This window comes from Cucurbita pepo, chromosome 20 (genome assembly GCF_057944985.1).
Source record: "Cucurbita pepo subsp. pepo isolate OVF chromosome 20, ASM5794498v1, whole genome shotgun sequence".
NCBI classification, from domain to species: domain Eukaryota; kingdom Viridiplantae; phylum Streptophyta; class Magnoliopsida; order Cucurbitales; family Cucurbitaceae; genus Cucurbita; species Cucurbita pepo.
The window spans coordinates 10,378,159-10,393,359 of record NC_141817.1 but is presented as its reverse complement, the minus strand read 5'-3'; the positions used below and the strand labels follow the sequence as shown (position 1 = coordinate 10,393,359).

At 42.1% G+C, this 15,201-nt stretch overlaps 1 protein-coding gene across 1 annotated transcript; it reads left to right on the top strand.

Moving 5' to 3' along the window:
• The first annotated feature begins 8,799 nt into the window (after nucleotides 1–8,799).
• On the top strand, nucleotides 8,800–11,065 carry LOC111783346 (phenolic glucoside malonyltransferase 1-like). The gene is made up of 2 exons (XM_023664271.2): nucleotides 8,800–9,272; nucleotides 9,975–11,065. The coding sequence occupies exons 1-2, from the start codon at nucleotides 8,817–8,819 to the stop codon at nucleotides 10,872–10,874; spliced, it is 1,356 nt and encodes a 451-aa protein (XP_023520039.2). The 5' UTR covers nucleotides 8,800–8,816; the 3' UTR covers nucleotides 10,875–11,065.
• Nucleotides 11,066–15,201: the final 4,136 nt, after the last annotated feature.

Below are 15,201 nucleotides of genomic sequence, written 5' to 3'. Positions count from 1 at the left end.
ATATATATATGGTTTAGTTTACTATATATAACTTTACCAGATTTAGCCATCTACTATATATAGCTATTTACCATATATAGCTTTACCGGATATAGCTTTACCATATATAGCTTTACTATATATAACTTTACCAAATATAGCTTTACCGGATATAACCGTTGACCAAGCTATAAATTAAGAGCAGGCTCCATAACCTAACAATTCTCCCACTTGGAGACTGATCCAGTCAACCAAGAATTTCATTCTCAAACGATCACTGCACCATACCAATTAAGGCTTTGCATAACCTTAATTTTCCAACATCAACACATTTTGTCAACATGTCTGCTGGATTCTTTGCGCTCTCTATCTTCTCCAAACACATATCGCCTTCTTCCACTAACCTGCGAGTGAAGTGGTATCGTCTTCTAATGTGTTTTGTCCTTGAATGATAGACTGGGTTTTTCACCAACTGTATGGCACTCTGACTATCTGTATAAAGGATCTTCTTGCACTGCTTCCTACCTAATTCTTCTAGATAGTCTGTCATCCATATCATATCCTTTCCAGCTTCAGCTATTGTCACGTACTCTGCTTCACTACAATGCATTTTTGAAGCCTAGACGTCTCATCATCCATGGCTTGCTCCCACTTGGTTGTATTCTCCAACTGTAGGGCCTCATCAAAGGGTTGTGGTTCCCTTTCATCAGCAACAGATAGTGTAATGAAGGTACATGCATATCTGGTACTCTGATAGTACAGGATGATCTTCTCAACACCAGTTCAGGTGTCACTTGCTCCACTGCTGATTCCTCCGCAACAACCTCAGGAGTTTGTTGAGTATCTGCTACAAGATCACTTGATGATTTTCTCCGCAACTCAACCTCAACTCCCACTTGCTTTGTTGTCTTGGAACCTTGCTCCACATCTGGTTCCTCAGCAGTAGTCTCAGGAATTTCTTGAGTATCTGCTACAACATCACTAGGTGAGTTTCCCTGCAACTCAAGCTCAACTCCCACTTATTTCGTGGTTTTGGAACGTTGCTCCACATCTGGTTCCATTTCCAACTGCACTTTCTTCAATTCTCTGGCGGTCCTTGTGAAGCTAACTCGTTTCTGCTTGCTCATAACGTAGTTCTCACAATGACCCACATCAACAGATTTCAGACCTTCTAAAACTTCTTTCGCAACCAGCCTCTTCATTCCTTTCGCGCTCATAGGTTCAAGTCTATTATGCTGTAGACTTGAATTTGAAGCACTCTCAGCAACAGCAGCTATGTTCATACACCCTGCAGTGGTGTATAGGGTTCCAGATTTTGAGCCACGTGCTACCACCGTAGCACCCTTCATAATCTTCCACGAACCTTCCCTAACTTTGTTGCATAACCTGTGCTGTCCAACTGACCAATAGAAATCAGGTTCCTTTTGAGACTAGGAATATATCTGACATCCTTTAATGTCCACTTATTTCCTGCCGGAGTTTTTATGCAGACATCTCATTTTCCTTTAATCTCCAAATCTTTGTTGTCGGCAAGATACACCTTCTCAAAATTTCCAGACTTGAAATTCCAGAACAACTCTTTATTTGAAGACGAATGAAAAGATGCACCTGAATCCAAAATCCAGGATTCAATCGAACTGTCCGCGCTGAGGATTAGAGGATCCCCAATGTCTTCTGCTCAATTTATAGAATCATCATCATCTCCAGATTTGTGATTCTGCTTCCTCTTTGGTCTTGTACAACCTGTCCGAAAGTGACCTTTTTCTCCACAATTCCAACACGTTACGTTTGGTCTATTTGGAGATTTTTCTCTGTTCTTTGATTTTGATCGCCCTTTGTTTGGGCCCTTCGGTTTACTTCTTCCCCTTCGATCAACACTGAGAGCATTGCCTGATGAATCTCCAGTTTCTCGTTTGCGAATACTTTCGCTGAGAACTACATCTCGAATTTCACCAAACTTCAGTTTATCAGATCCTCGAGAACTGCTGATTGCGGCAACAACAGTATCCCATGACTCGGGTAAGGATGACATCAAAATCAACGCTTTAATTTCATCTTCGAAATTAATTTCCACCGAACTCAGTTGACTTATGATCATATTTAATTTATTTATATGATCAGCAACACGTCCACCTTCAGACATCTGTAGATTGAACAATCTACGCATCAAACACACCTTGTTCATAGCCGACGGTTTTTCGTACATATTCGACAGCACCTTAATCAAATCTGACGTTGTCTTCTCCTTGATAATGTTGAACGCCACGTTTCTGGATAGCGTCAACCGGATCATCCCTAAGGCTTGTCGATCCTTGAGCTTCCACTGTTCCGTGTTCATGGTATCCGGCTTCACCCCCAACAGAGGTTCGTGAAGATCTTTTTGGTACAGATAATCTTCAATCTGCATCTTCCAGAAATCGAAATCGGATCCATCGAACTTCTCAACTCCAATCTTTGAACTTTCCATCTTCATAGATCGTGTTGAATTTCGCCTAGCTCTGACTTCCGCCTGGCTCTAACTTCCGCCTGGCTCTGATACCAGTTGTTGAGATCGATACCAGTTGTTAGGATCGCACAACAACGCACACGCTCGATCTAGATGAACACAAAGAATGGGATAGAGAAGAGTGCAAGGAGAACTCTAGCTAAAAGATTTTTTTTTTTTTTTTTTTTTTTATTGATGACTTCAGGTATGTACAACAAGAGAGAGTATAGAGAATAGAAAGTACATTTTCTCAAAGCTCTACCGGACGAGATATATATATGGTTTAGTTTACTATATATAACTTTACCAGATTTAGCCATCTACTATATATAGCTATTTACCATATATAGCGTTACCGGATATAGCTTTACCATATATAGCTTTACTATATATAGCTTTACCAAATATAGCTTTATCGGATATAACCGTTGACCAAGCTATATAAAGAGCAGGCTCCATAACCTAACAGTTTACGAGCAGAGCGGTTCGCCAATTTTTGGTCGTGTGCGGTTCAGGGTCGGGTCAGACTGGATCCACATGCTTGACGCGTGTCCTCTGTCGGGTGAGGACGCGCCTCACCAGTCGGTGACTGCCACGTGTCAGTCACCAGTTATGCCGCGCTCCTTCATATGCTGGCCGACGCGTGGCGGGGTCTCTTCACTCTCTCCTACGTGTTTCAATTTTCCAAATGTTAGCCTCTTTCGTATTTCGATATATTTTCTTCTGATTTTTTTATCTTCCAATCCGTAATCCGATTCAACAAATTTTCTTCACGAACCTTGTAGACCTCATATTCTATTCCTTCGAAAAAAATTCTTACATTTTTCTCATAATCACACATCTTAATATTCGAGTTCGAATTCGGAGAAAACACGAGTTCTTACTGAAAATCACGTTTTCATGAAACTTCGATTATAAGGCCAATCTTGGCCACCTTCACTCTGAAACTTAACCAGATCACGGTGTTGAGGGTAAGAGTCCAAGGATCAACACAAAACGTTGCTAACACACGAAAATCTTGATGACTTCTCGATCTAGACACTCACGGACTAACCTGAAGTTCTTGGACGTTTTGATGAAATAGGAAGGTGCGATTTGTGAGAGCACCTTGCCTCGGACTGTGATGGTTTAGATTGGGGGCTCAGATCTCCGGTGTTAGTTTTGATCCGATCTCCTCCTCCTACCTCAAAACCCTAATCTTCTTTCTCTCTTCTTTCTCTTCTTTCTCTCCCCTCTCTTCTCTCTTTTCAGATTATGACTCTATCAAATAAGACCCTCAAGTAATAATAGGGTAAAATGACTAGTTTGCCCATATTGTGACCTTGAACTTTTTTTTTTTTTTTTTTTTAACTCGGGTGCTACATTTCTAGCCTTCAACGTTGTGATGACCCTAGGTGTACTTCTGGATATATCCCATTTGAATTCAAAGCTCTCTCCTATCAGGGCCTAAAGATTACCTTTCTCGCTTCCCAATAGATGAGGGCACGATTGTCGCCCAACCAATCCATCCCTAAGATCACATCAAAGTCTTGCATACAAAGAACAATTAGGGATGCTACAAGCTTTCACCCTGTAACTCTCACACTACCACCTCTAACTCTATGGGTAGCAGTCAAGTACTTATTTGGTGGTGTAGACATAATAAGGGAGAACTCTAGGGGTTCTAGTTCTAAGGTTGCAGATTTCACAAACCCCTCAAAAATAAGAGTGGGTAGCACCAGAATCAAATAATGTAAATGCTAGGTGACCAAAGATAGGTAGTGTACCTGTCACCACTGTGTCAGTCTCTTCTGCTCTCCTAGCCGTGGTAGCATGGGCCACAGCTCGGGCCTGCTGTGGGGCTCTTCGGCCTCTCTGATTCTGTCCCACTAGTCTGTTTGCCTCATGGTTTCTCTTATGAGGACAGTCTGCTACATGATGGTCTGGCTTGCCACAACCAAAGCAACCTCCTGTTCCAGCAAAACACTCTCCCTTGTGATATCTCTTACAGTTAAGGCATTCAGGTCTGTTTCGCTCTAGGGCTCTACCCCGACCCTCAAATTGTCCTTGGGACCGTCTGTCAGGTCTGGAGAAATTCCTGCTAGGCCTTCTTCAATGGCTAGAGGAATTCTAAGTGGTCACTACCGGCACATTCTGTTTTGCCATCTGTCGTGGCATATCCATCAGCGTTGCCACTCTCAGGGTTATAGCATAATCTGATGATGCTTGTGCCACTACCTGACCTTGAATCTCTATCCGAAGACCAGCGATGAAGCGATTTGTCCTCATCTTCTCGTTACTGACATACTCAGCGCAGAATCTTGCAAGTCTATTAAACTCAAGGTCATAATCCTCAACGGATCTGTATCCCTTTTTCAATTCTAAGAATGTTGTTTGACACTTGAGTCGAGCGACTACTGGATAATATTTATGCAGGTAGGCTTCCTTGAACTGATTCTAGGAAATATAACCTCCCTCTGGTGCAATAGTCCTCTGTGCACCTTTCCACCAAAAATGGGCTTCACCCTTCAGCATGTAAGTCCCACAATGGACTTGATATTCTAGTGGACATTTCATGTACATAAAGGCTCTCTCTACAACCTCCAGCCAAGTCACAGCTGCAACTGGGTACATCTTACCCCCATCAAAAGTGGGCGGTTTATACCTCGGAAAGTTCTTCAAATAACGGGACTCCACAGTCATACCCAGATCTCTCGTCCCCTGCACTGTGGCATGATTGACTACTAGTGTCTGCATTAATTGACCCATCTATGTCTGAGTTTCCATGGTGGTTCTCATGAATGCCTGAAACACATCCATTTAACGGCCGTTGTTGGCTGAGCAGGCACCTCAAGAAGCGGTGCTAGCACTGGTGGAGCTTCTTCAAGTACCTGGTCCTGAGGAAAAGCCTCTCGAGTAACCTGAGGCTCGACCTTTCTTCGACCTCTCCTCGGCACGGGTGCCAGTGGCGGCGTCTGTTCCTCATCTGAGGTCAGCTCTGTGTTATACTCCAGAGGTGGGTGCTACTCCACCTCGAGGATAGGAACATCTGGGTCCTCTTCGACCCTTCTCCTGCCCCTCTTAGGACTAGGTTTGAGATAATCTCCCCTTCTCTTAGGCGCCATTATCTATAAACAGACGAGGAGTGAGAGTCAATACTACGTTCTCATTGTGCCTAATCAAAGGAGCACATTCATTAGTATTTTTTAACCCTCATCTTGGATCTCATAACATATAACTCAAGTCTTCCTACTTCTCAATTATCAAAGATCTTACCAGGTTGCGGCGAGGCATATCGAAGCTTAATCTACAGAGACACTAGACTCTATAACCTAATGTTTAAAGGACCTAAAACTCAGTTGTTATACTTATCAAAATCGAGACGAAAAACAAGCAAACAGAGGCAGAATGGAGGAAAAACAACTACTCACACGCCTACACGCGCGACTGACGCACTCTGGTCGTGAATTTTTTCTCCTTATTTCAAACCCGTGAAAATATCTGGTCGTGAATTTTTTCTACACACACGTGTTTGGTCACAGAAGATACGACTCTCTATCCTAAATGTCTACAGAACTTATAACCTGGTGCTCTGATACCAATTTGTCAACCCAAGCCCACCGCTAGCCGATATTGTCCTCTTTAGGCTTTCCCTTTCAGGCTTCCCCCAAGGATTTTAAAACGCGTCTACTAGGGAGAGGTTTCTACACATGGGGTAGACACGAGGCGGTGTGTCAGCAAGGACGCTGGGCCCTGAAGGAGGTGGATTTGGTGGGAGTCCCACATCGATTGGAGAAAGGAACGAGTGCCAGCAAGAACGCTGGGCCCTGAAGGGGGGTGAATTGTGATATCCCACATCGGTTGTGAAAACCTCTCCCTAGTAGATGCGTTTTAAAATCCTTGAGAGGAAGCCCGAAAGGGAAAGCCAAAGAGGACAATATCTGGTAGCTGTGGACTTGGGCAGTTACACAATTTGAGCAGGAAATGAGTTGGTGTAAGAGAGTGTTAAATGTTTTGATCCAAGATAACATATGTGAAAATGTTATTATGTATGTTACTAAAACGCGTACGTACTATCTTATGAACTGAAATTCATGACTGGGCATCCACTATGCTATGTCTTTATTTCATATGTTATGATGTATGCGGTTATACGGGGACGATTAGGGGTTCGCCAACTAACCCCTAATTGTGAACCTAACTCGATTGTAACATAAGTGACAGAGGTCTACATTTGTACCTTATAAGTTGGTTATGATTACTGTTCATGCATTTGATTTATGCGGTTATACGAGGACGGTAAGGGTTCGCCAACTAGCCCCTCATTGTAAACCTGACTTTATTGTCAGGGATCCGGATAACCATAAAACTGGCATATGATGTTTTTTGATATATGATTTGTGCAGTGGGGATTATTAAGAAGTTTGCCCCTTAGCTTCCTTTTAGTGAGCCTATTTGTATCGAGGTCGTGCCTCGAAGATCCAGAGATATGATAATGACGAGAGACTAGCAGAGATGATGATGAGAGACTACAAAAACGACTAACGGGCCGAATGCATTAACTAAGATTAATAAAACTCAATAACGAACTGCAAGCCACAATAGAAGGATAACACTCAAGTCAATGAAGTTTTTTCGTTTTGTTTCATGTTTCACCATTTATCTTTTATTTGGTCAAAATAGAAGAACAAAACAAAAAAGAGTAGAAGCTACTTAAAAGATAATACTCGAATAAGAATAAGAATAAGAATAAGAGATCAGAGATGGCGAGCTAGCAGCTAGGATATTTTCTTCGTGTTCAACATTTTTATGTCATTGTTGCACTACGTGCTGGGGATGCTCACCAAAGTTATTTAAAACTATCTCCACGGACCAACATAGATCTTTTTTTAAGCTTATTTTGTCTTTACTTACATACTTGTTAAGAAAATTTCAAGAGGTCACCTAACGTAAGATTGTTCCAAACTAAACACGCTTAAGTTTGGAATCTTATGATTGATCCACCAAAAGTAGGTAACGTGATTTTTAAAGATAGTTTTCACTCTTAGAAGCAATTCAACACAAGTAAATAATGCGATCATATCATTGAAGATGCAAGGGATTGTCGAGGCCATCAGGTGCCAAATTTGGATTCCAAACCCTGGTCCAAATTCTAGGTATGAGATTACATTTTAGGAGGCATTTGAGTAAGGAAAACAATGCTAAAAGAATGCCGGTTGGTAATGTAGCCATGTCACACTAAATGTTGGAAATGTCAAGGGAATCAGTTGCTGAATCCAAATTCTAAATTGCGGTCCAAATCTTCAACATAGGGCACCATTTGAAATTTCCAAAACATAAAAATCAAAAAATTTAATTATTTAATAAGGGTTGTTCGGGTTTTATTACTTATTTTTATTTATTTATTTTTGGAGTTATTATCTTTAGTTGAACTTCCTCTCAAAATGCTTTAATCACTTAAACTTTACCTAATCCACACAAATCCAATTGAAATGTGGCATTCAATGGTTGATTCTCTTTCGTCGGCCAACAATAATGGTTGATTCAATAGTTGCATTTTTTCTTTGGTGTTAGATATGTAATCTATAATAATTGTACTCATTGATATAATTATTAAAAGTGAGTCGATATTTACGAGTTATAAATACATTTTGTTATCTTAACTACCACCCTTTATCCTCTAACGGATAATTTTTTATAATTGAACTATAAATTAAGTCTCTATCGAACTAGTGAGGGAGAGTTCCACTATCCAAGTCCCGAAATCAGCGCTTGAAAACTACTCATCTACTCGTCCCCAAAATGATAGACATATTGAATTAATAAGGTCAATCAAACAATAAACCCTTATAAGTAAGAATTCTCATCATTCACTCAGAATTAGAATAAAAATATTAATTTTCTCAATTAACGGATTTACAAAGAAAATTAAATACTTTGAAATTCAGTCTTATCCAAACGCATTGTATAAGATATCCAACTCACACGCTTTCGTATGAATTATTTGGATCAAATCATTTATAATAATTATAAAGTAGGACGTACCAATAGAAGACATCAAATTTTATTCATATACCATACATACCATTTAGGTTATTATTTGAACATGATCATTTCATACTATACTGTAACTTTTGATTTTTTATACAATAAATAATATTAAATTACAAATAAAATTATTTAAATTATTATTAAAGTCAAATACTTAATTACAAAGTGTAATTAGGTAATAACTCCGACCATAATTATTTGTATTAGTAGTTCCCAAGTCTACAAGGAGAGATCTTTAATATTGTAAATTCAACTTTAAAGCAATATATATAACGGCCATTTTTGTGACTTTCTCTTGTCAAAACTCAAGGAATCGGTTTCAATGGATGATCTTCCATCTGTGAAGATAATTGAGATATGTAAAGTGGCTCCGCCGCCACCGGAGGTGTCACGTGCGGCGGTTGCGCCGTCGTCTCTTCCTCTCACCTTCTTCGACATGATATGGCTGAGGTTCCATCCAGTCGAACGCCTTTTCTTCTACGAGTTACCGTCTAATGATATATCTTTTATTGACGAAATTGTTCCGAAGCTCAAAAACTCTCTCGCTCTCGCTCTTCGTCATTATCTTCCTTTGGCTGGCAACCTTGTCTGGCGTCCTCGGTCGGAGGTTCCGACCATCGAGTTTGTCGACGGGGACGGCGTTTCTTTGACGGTGGCTGAGTCGGGAGCTGACTTTTACCAACTTTCCGGCAATGGGTTCCGTGAAGTTTCTGAATTTCATCCTCTTGTCCCCCAATTGCCTGTTTCTCATGATCGTGCTGCAGTGATTGCCGTTCAGGTTCTTGGCTCCAAAACTTAAGTAGCTAACAATGATTGGCTTTTTTTTTTTTTTTTTTTTTTTTTTTAAGAAAATTAAATTAAAAAGGTTAATCTTTTAACAAGTCTTTCAATTTTTTATTGAGTTCGTTTTAAAACGTATCACCCTATGCATGAGTTACAATGTTGTCGTCAGCCGTACAAGAATGTCTTTGCTCTCTCTTCTTCCTCAATCATTATTTTATTGATTCCCCTCCACGTCCCATTGATACTAGCAATCAGTTTATCCTCTTGGCCGACAAAGTTACGTCACCGTTTGGTAGTAATCACTCGTGTGCATCAAGGTGTTTCCTGGCTCGTTAGTCCTCTCTTTCATGATGTTATCTGCACTATACGGCGGTGTCACAGGGTTTCATGACCGTTCGTCTCCCTCTTCCTTCCCTCTCGTTTCTCGATGTTTTTGGTGGACAAATCGAGGTAGATAGACTTAGTGAGAGGGGGACGGGCGTGTCCTTCGAGAGGTTGCCTGAAAATTTCAGTGAGTTGCCGGAATTCTCGAGATTGCCATCGATTGGTTATCTTTTTTTTTTTTTAACCATTAGAGACTGAATTGAAAAGTTATAATATAAAGGACTAAATTGAAACTTTTCAAATAATATAGGGATTAAAAAAAAAAATTAGAAATTTTGATATATTGAATTGATGATTTAAGTTCTTATTACAGGTTACCATATTTCAAAACAAAGGGTTTTCCATTGGAATAACCAATCACCATGCAATTCTTGACGGATTAACCTCAACTTCATTTATCAAATCGTGGGCTCAAATTTGCATGGACCAATCATCTGTTCCAATCGCCAACCTAATGCCATTCTATGACAGGTCGGTTATTGATGATCCAAAAGGTCTTGCCAAAATCTATGCAAGCGCATGGCTGAACCAAGAAGGACCCGACAACAGGAGCTTAAACCTTAAACTACCCAAAACTAATCCTCGTTTAATCCGAAGCACTTTTGAGTTCACACACCAGAACCTGCAGAAGCTAAAGCAATGGGTTTTGAAGAAGAATGATGAGCAAATGTCTTCATTTGTAGTGGCAACGGCTTATCTTTGTGTATGTACAGCCAAGTTGGAGGGTTTAAGCGATGGAAAATTGTTGTTCATACTTACTGCTGATGTTAGATCTCGTTTAAAGCCACCGGTGCCTTTGAATTACTTTGGAAATTGCGTGGTTGGTAGTTTTCTTTCCTTTGAAAGAATTGAGCTTTTGGGTGAAAATGGCATAGCTTTGGCTTGTGAACAGATCTCAAAAGCTACTAAAAATTTAGGAGGAGCTTTAAAGGGAGAAGAAAAGTTGGGTAGACTTATGAGTGAAGCGACCAATGATTATTCCAAAATACAAGCCATTTCCCTTGCTGGGTCACCTAGATTTGGAGTTTACAATGCAGATTTTGGGTGGGGAAAGCCAATGAAGGTGGAAATAGTGTCAGCTGAATCACCATTAGTGTTTTCTTTGAGTGATAGCAAAAATAGCGATGTGGGAATGGAGATTGGAGTGGTTAAAGAGAGAGATCAAATGGAAACTTTTGCTGCTCTCTTTAATGAAGGTTTTGATGCTCTTTAAAATCATTCGAGTCGATCCAAATGTGTTCGTGTTTATTAGGTTAAAATACTATTTTGATGGTCGATTTATTTTTAGGCTTATTTTATGTACTTTCACATGTTTGAGGTTTATTAGTGTAATCTTAAACCGTATGTGGTTGACATTAGAAGAATCAGGTTCAAATAATACCTATCTTGAGTATTTTTAGTGGAGATTGCACAACAGATCTTCTAAACTTTCTCCTAAGTTACTAAACTTTCTCAAGCAACTACTCACAAATCTTCATAATCTATCTCCTAAACATTCAAATCAATAATTACTCAATCTTTCTAATGGATCTCCAACTTTTAAATCAATAGCTACTAAATCTTCATCCTAAAATCGCTCTACGTTAATAACTTTTTTTGCTACCTCAACTTTATGAGTGACTCATATGGATGAAAAAGAAAGATGCAGATAACTCTTCTTTTCCAGGTACGAGCGGACATGGCAGCCATAACAAAGAAAAAAGAGTTCGTAGACGTTTGCGCGGAGGTGGTAGCAGAGGAGGCCGTGACAATACCTCACAAACCCATGACAATGCCAACTCCGGAAAGACAAGAGTATGATCAAGTGTTATGAAAATACGGGCATTATGCGGCAGAGCGCTGCAACAAGGAGAGCGACGAGGAGGCAAACCTCATGTTCTCGGATGATGAAGAGCCCACATTGATGTTGGTCGAGAAAATGTCCAACCTGTTGATGCTCAATGAAAAGAAGGTTATGACGAACCCCTTCATAAATAGAGAAGACCAAGTGGAGACCAGCATGTGGTACCTAGACGACGGAGCGAGCATCTCAGATTCACCTATTTAAATAATTATTTTATCATAACCATGGCCGAGAGTGACCAACTAAATTTGTGCCACTTTCCTCCAAATGGCCACCTAGAAAATTGGTAATCCATTTAACGTGTATGGCAACCTAAAAAATTGGTTGTCATCTAAAAAATTGGTAATCCAATTCAACATGTTTGTCAAATGGTCAAAAGAAAATATTCAATAACTTAGTAAAATGTGTAAAAGCTAAATAAGTAAACCTCATGCTTTTATCTAAGAATCTCCTCCTAACAATCTCCTCCAAAAACATGTGGTATATCTATCTTATTATTTGAACTCCGATCTTTGAACGTAGTTCCTCAAATTTTACCCGCACCAGAGACTTGGTAAAAATGTCTCCAAGTTGTTCCTCTGTTCAGATGAAGTCAATCTTGATAAGCCCTCGATCTGCACACTCCCAAATGTAATGGAACCTGATCTCTATGGGCTTGCTCCAGTCGTGCAAAATCGAATTTTTGATTAGGGAGATCGTAGCTTTGTTGTACACGTAAAGCATTGGTGAATCGCCTTCTTTTCCGATGAGTTCTTCCATTAGTCGCGCAAGCCAGACTCCCTGTGTTGCTACTGTCGAAGCGGCAATGTACTCTGCTTCGCAAGAAGATAAAGCAACTACCTTTTGCTTAGTTGATTGCCAGCAGATCACGCCGCCTGAGAGGAAGTAAATCATCCCGATGGTGCTCTTACGATCATCAACGTCACCGACCATGTCACTATCACTGTAGCCAACCAGCTCAAGCTTCTCCTTTCCTCTCCTTGCGCAGTATCTCACACACCAGCCTCTGGTTCCGGCCACATAGCGCAGGATATGCTTGACAGCCACAAGATGCTCCTCCTCAAGTGCTTCCATAAACCTACTCACGTATCCAACGGAATAAGAAAGGTCAGGGCATGTGTTTACCAGATAGCGCAGGCTCCCGACAATGTTGCAGTAATTGGTGGAGTCGACTGCTATTGTAGTGTCGGCTTTCCTTAGTTGGAGTCGGGCTTCCATTGGCGTCCTTGTACGGTTACGTTTGCTAGCCCAACTGTGTTCAACAGCTTCTTTGCGTACGCACCTTGACAGATGGTGATGCCGGCAGTACTCTGTTGCACTTCGATGCCGAGGTAGTAGCTGAGCACGCCGAGATTGCTCATCTTAAAGTTCTTTGACATCTCCCTCTTGAATCTTCTAAGGACTTCCATGTCGCCTCTAGTGATTATGAGGTCGTCGACGTACACTCCCACGATCAGTCGTTGCTTGTCGTAGCCGTGCGTGTACGTGCCATGTTCAAAGGCGAACTTCAGCGACAGTAGGGTACTGTTGAGCTTCGCATTCCAGGCTCGTGGTGCTTGCCAAAGCCCATAGAGTGCCTTGTGTAGGCGCAATACCTTGTCAGGGTTGTCGTTGTCCAGGAAGCCCGGTGGTTGTCAGACATAGACGATCTCCTTTAGCTCTCCGTTGAGGAATGCGGATTTCACGTCCATGTGGTGGACCTCCCAGGAATGATATGCCGCGATTGCCAGCAATAGGCGGACAGATTCTAGCCTTGCCACTGGCGCGAATACCTCCTCGAAGTCCACTCCTTGCTTCTGGACGTAGCCCTTCGCCACTAGATGGGCCTTGTGTTTCACAACTTCTCCCTCTTCGTTACGCTTCAGTTTGAAGACCCATTTGAGCCCTATGGCTCGGTGTCCCGGCGACATGTCCTCCAGACTTCATGTCTTGTTCTCAGTGATGGATGTCATCTCCTCCTGCATTGCCTTTAGCCAGCACGGGTTCCTTTCTGCTTCGGCGAAGGTGTTCGGTTCATCTGCACTGATGGCATGCAGTTCGGCCATCTCTTGTTCGAGTTTGCGCGCCGCCAATCCAGGTGGTTCACCTCCTCCCACTAGGTCTTCCATCCTCTGGTACCTGGCCACCAGATCATCATTGTGATCGGTATCCAACGTCGAATTCGTAGTCCGTGGTGTTGCAAACTCCACTGGTTCAGGAGGTGTAGCTGCTGGAGGCGGTGACGGTTCCCGATGTTGCGCTCCTCTTTCTCCTGGCTCGGTGACGAGGTACTCCACCGTGAATTGATTTGGGTTTTGGTCTGCCTTGGTCACGTCGTTCCACTACCAGAAGGTGCTTTCGTTGAAGATGACGTCGCAAGACATGTAAGCTCGCCCCCCGCAGGATCATAGAGTCTCGCCTTGCTCTCGGGTTCGTAAATGAAGATGACCTTCAGTCCCCCGGGATCGAGCTTGGCGAGGTGGGGACGCACTATGTTCATGTATGCGACGCAGCTAAACACTCAGAGATGATGTACCGCTGACTTTTTGTTATACCAGGCCTCATATGGCGTCTTCCCGTCGAGGCTTCGCGTTGGCGAACGATTGAGGAGATAGATTGTCGTCATTACTGCCTCTCCCTAGAACCTCCTAGGCATCCCGACCGTCCTCAGCAATGACCTTGCTGTCTCGACGATGGTCTGATTTTGGCGTTCCATCACCCCGTTCTGCTGGGGGGAGTAGGGCAGCATTAGTTGTCATTGCATGTCGTGCTTGTCGCAGTACTTACCGAAGCTTGCTGAGGGGAATTCTCTGCCTCGGTCCGTGCACAACATTCGCATCTTCTTCCCGCATTCGGCCTCCGCTCGCGCTTGAATGCGCTTAATCGCCTCTGCCGCCTCACTTTTCGCTTGCAGCAAGATCAGCCACATGAAGCGGCTTTTGTCATCGACCAGCAGGAGGAAGATGGTCTTTGTTGCCCGGGGTCGCCAGCTTGATGGGCCCCCAGATATCCCGTGCACAAGCTCCAATGGCTCACCAGCACGGTAGGATGCCTAAGACGGAAAGGGGGTGCGCCTCTACTTACCGATGAGACACCTGTCGCAAAACATGTTCAAGCCTTCGATTGCCTGCAAACCGTGCACCATCTCCTTGTGTAATTTTTGTAGAGTAGGAAAGTTCAGGTGCCCGTACCTTGCGTGCTACCTCCAAGATACTTCTTCGGTCTTGGCCGAGAGGCTAACCAGTTGCTCTATCTCCAACTCCAGGATGTAAAGACGGTTTGCCGCTCGTCGAACTTGCGTGAGTCACCGTCGTCGATCATTGCAGATTTTGAGTAGCTCGCGCTCGATGGAAATGAAACAGCCGGCCTCATCGAGTTAACCCAGTCTCACAGAAAATGAAAGAGAGAGAAATGTTGGGATTTGATTTACTGGAAAAAAAAAAAAAGCTTTGATTTTGTTTCAGATCAGATTTAATCAGATAAGATTCACCCATTTAAATAATTATCTTTATCCTAAAGATGGCGGATAATTATTTTATCCTAAAAAGGCGAAATTGGCCCATCAAAATTAAATATGTGCTACTCCTGCTAATGGCCACCTAAAAAATTGGCAATGTATTCTAGGTGTTCAAATGGTCCAAATAAAATATTGAATGTGTAAAAGCTCCACAAGGAGACTTCAGGCTTCTATCTAACAATGATCTTGTTCCAGTGTAAG

Excerpts from the sequence above, each read along its gene's own strand:
- LOC111783346 (XM_023664271.2), top strand. The coding sequence starts at position 8,817 with ATGGATGATCTTCCATCTGTGAAGATAATTGAGATATGTAAAGTGGCT. Across the intron at positions 9,273-9,974 it reads CTGCAGTGATTGCCGTTCAG|GTTACCATATTTCAAAACAA; the intron begins GTTCTTGGCTCC and ends TTCTTATTACAG.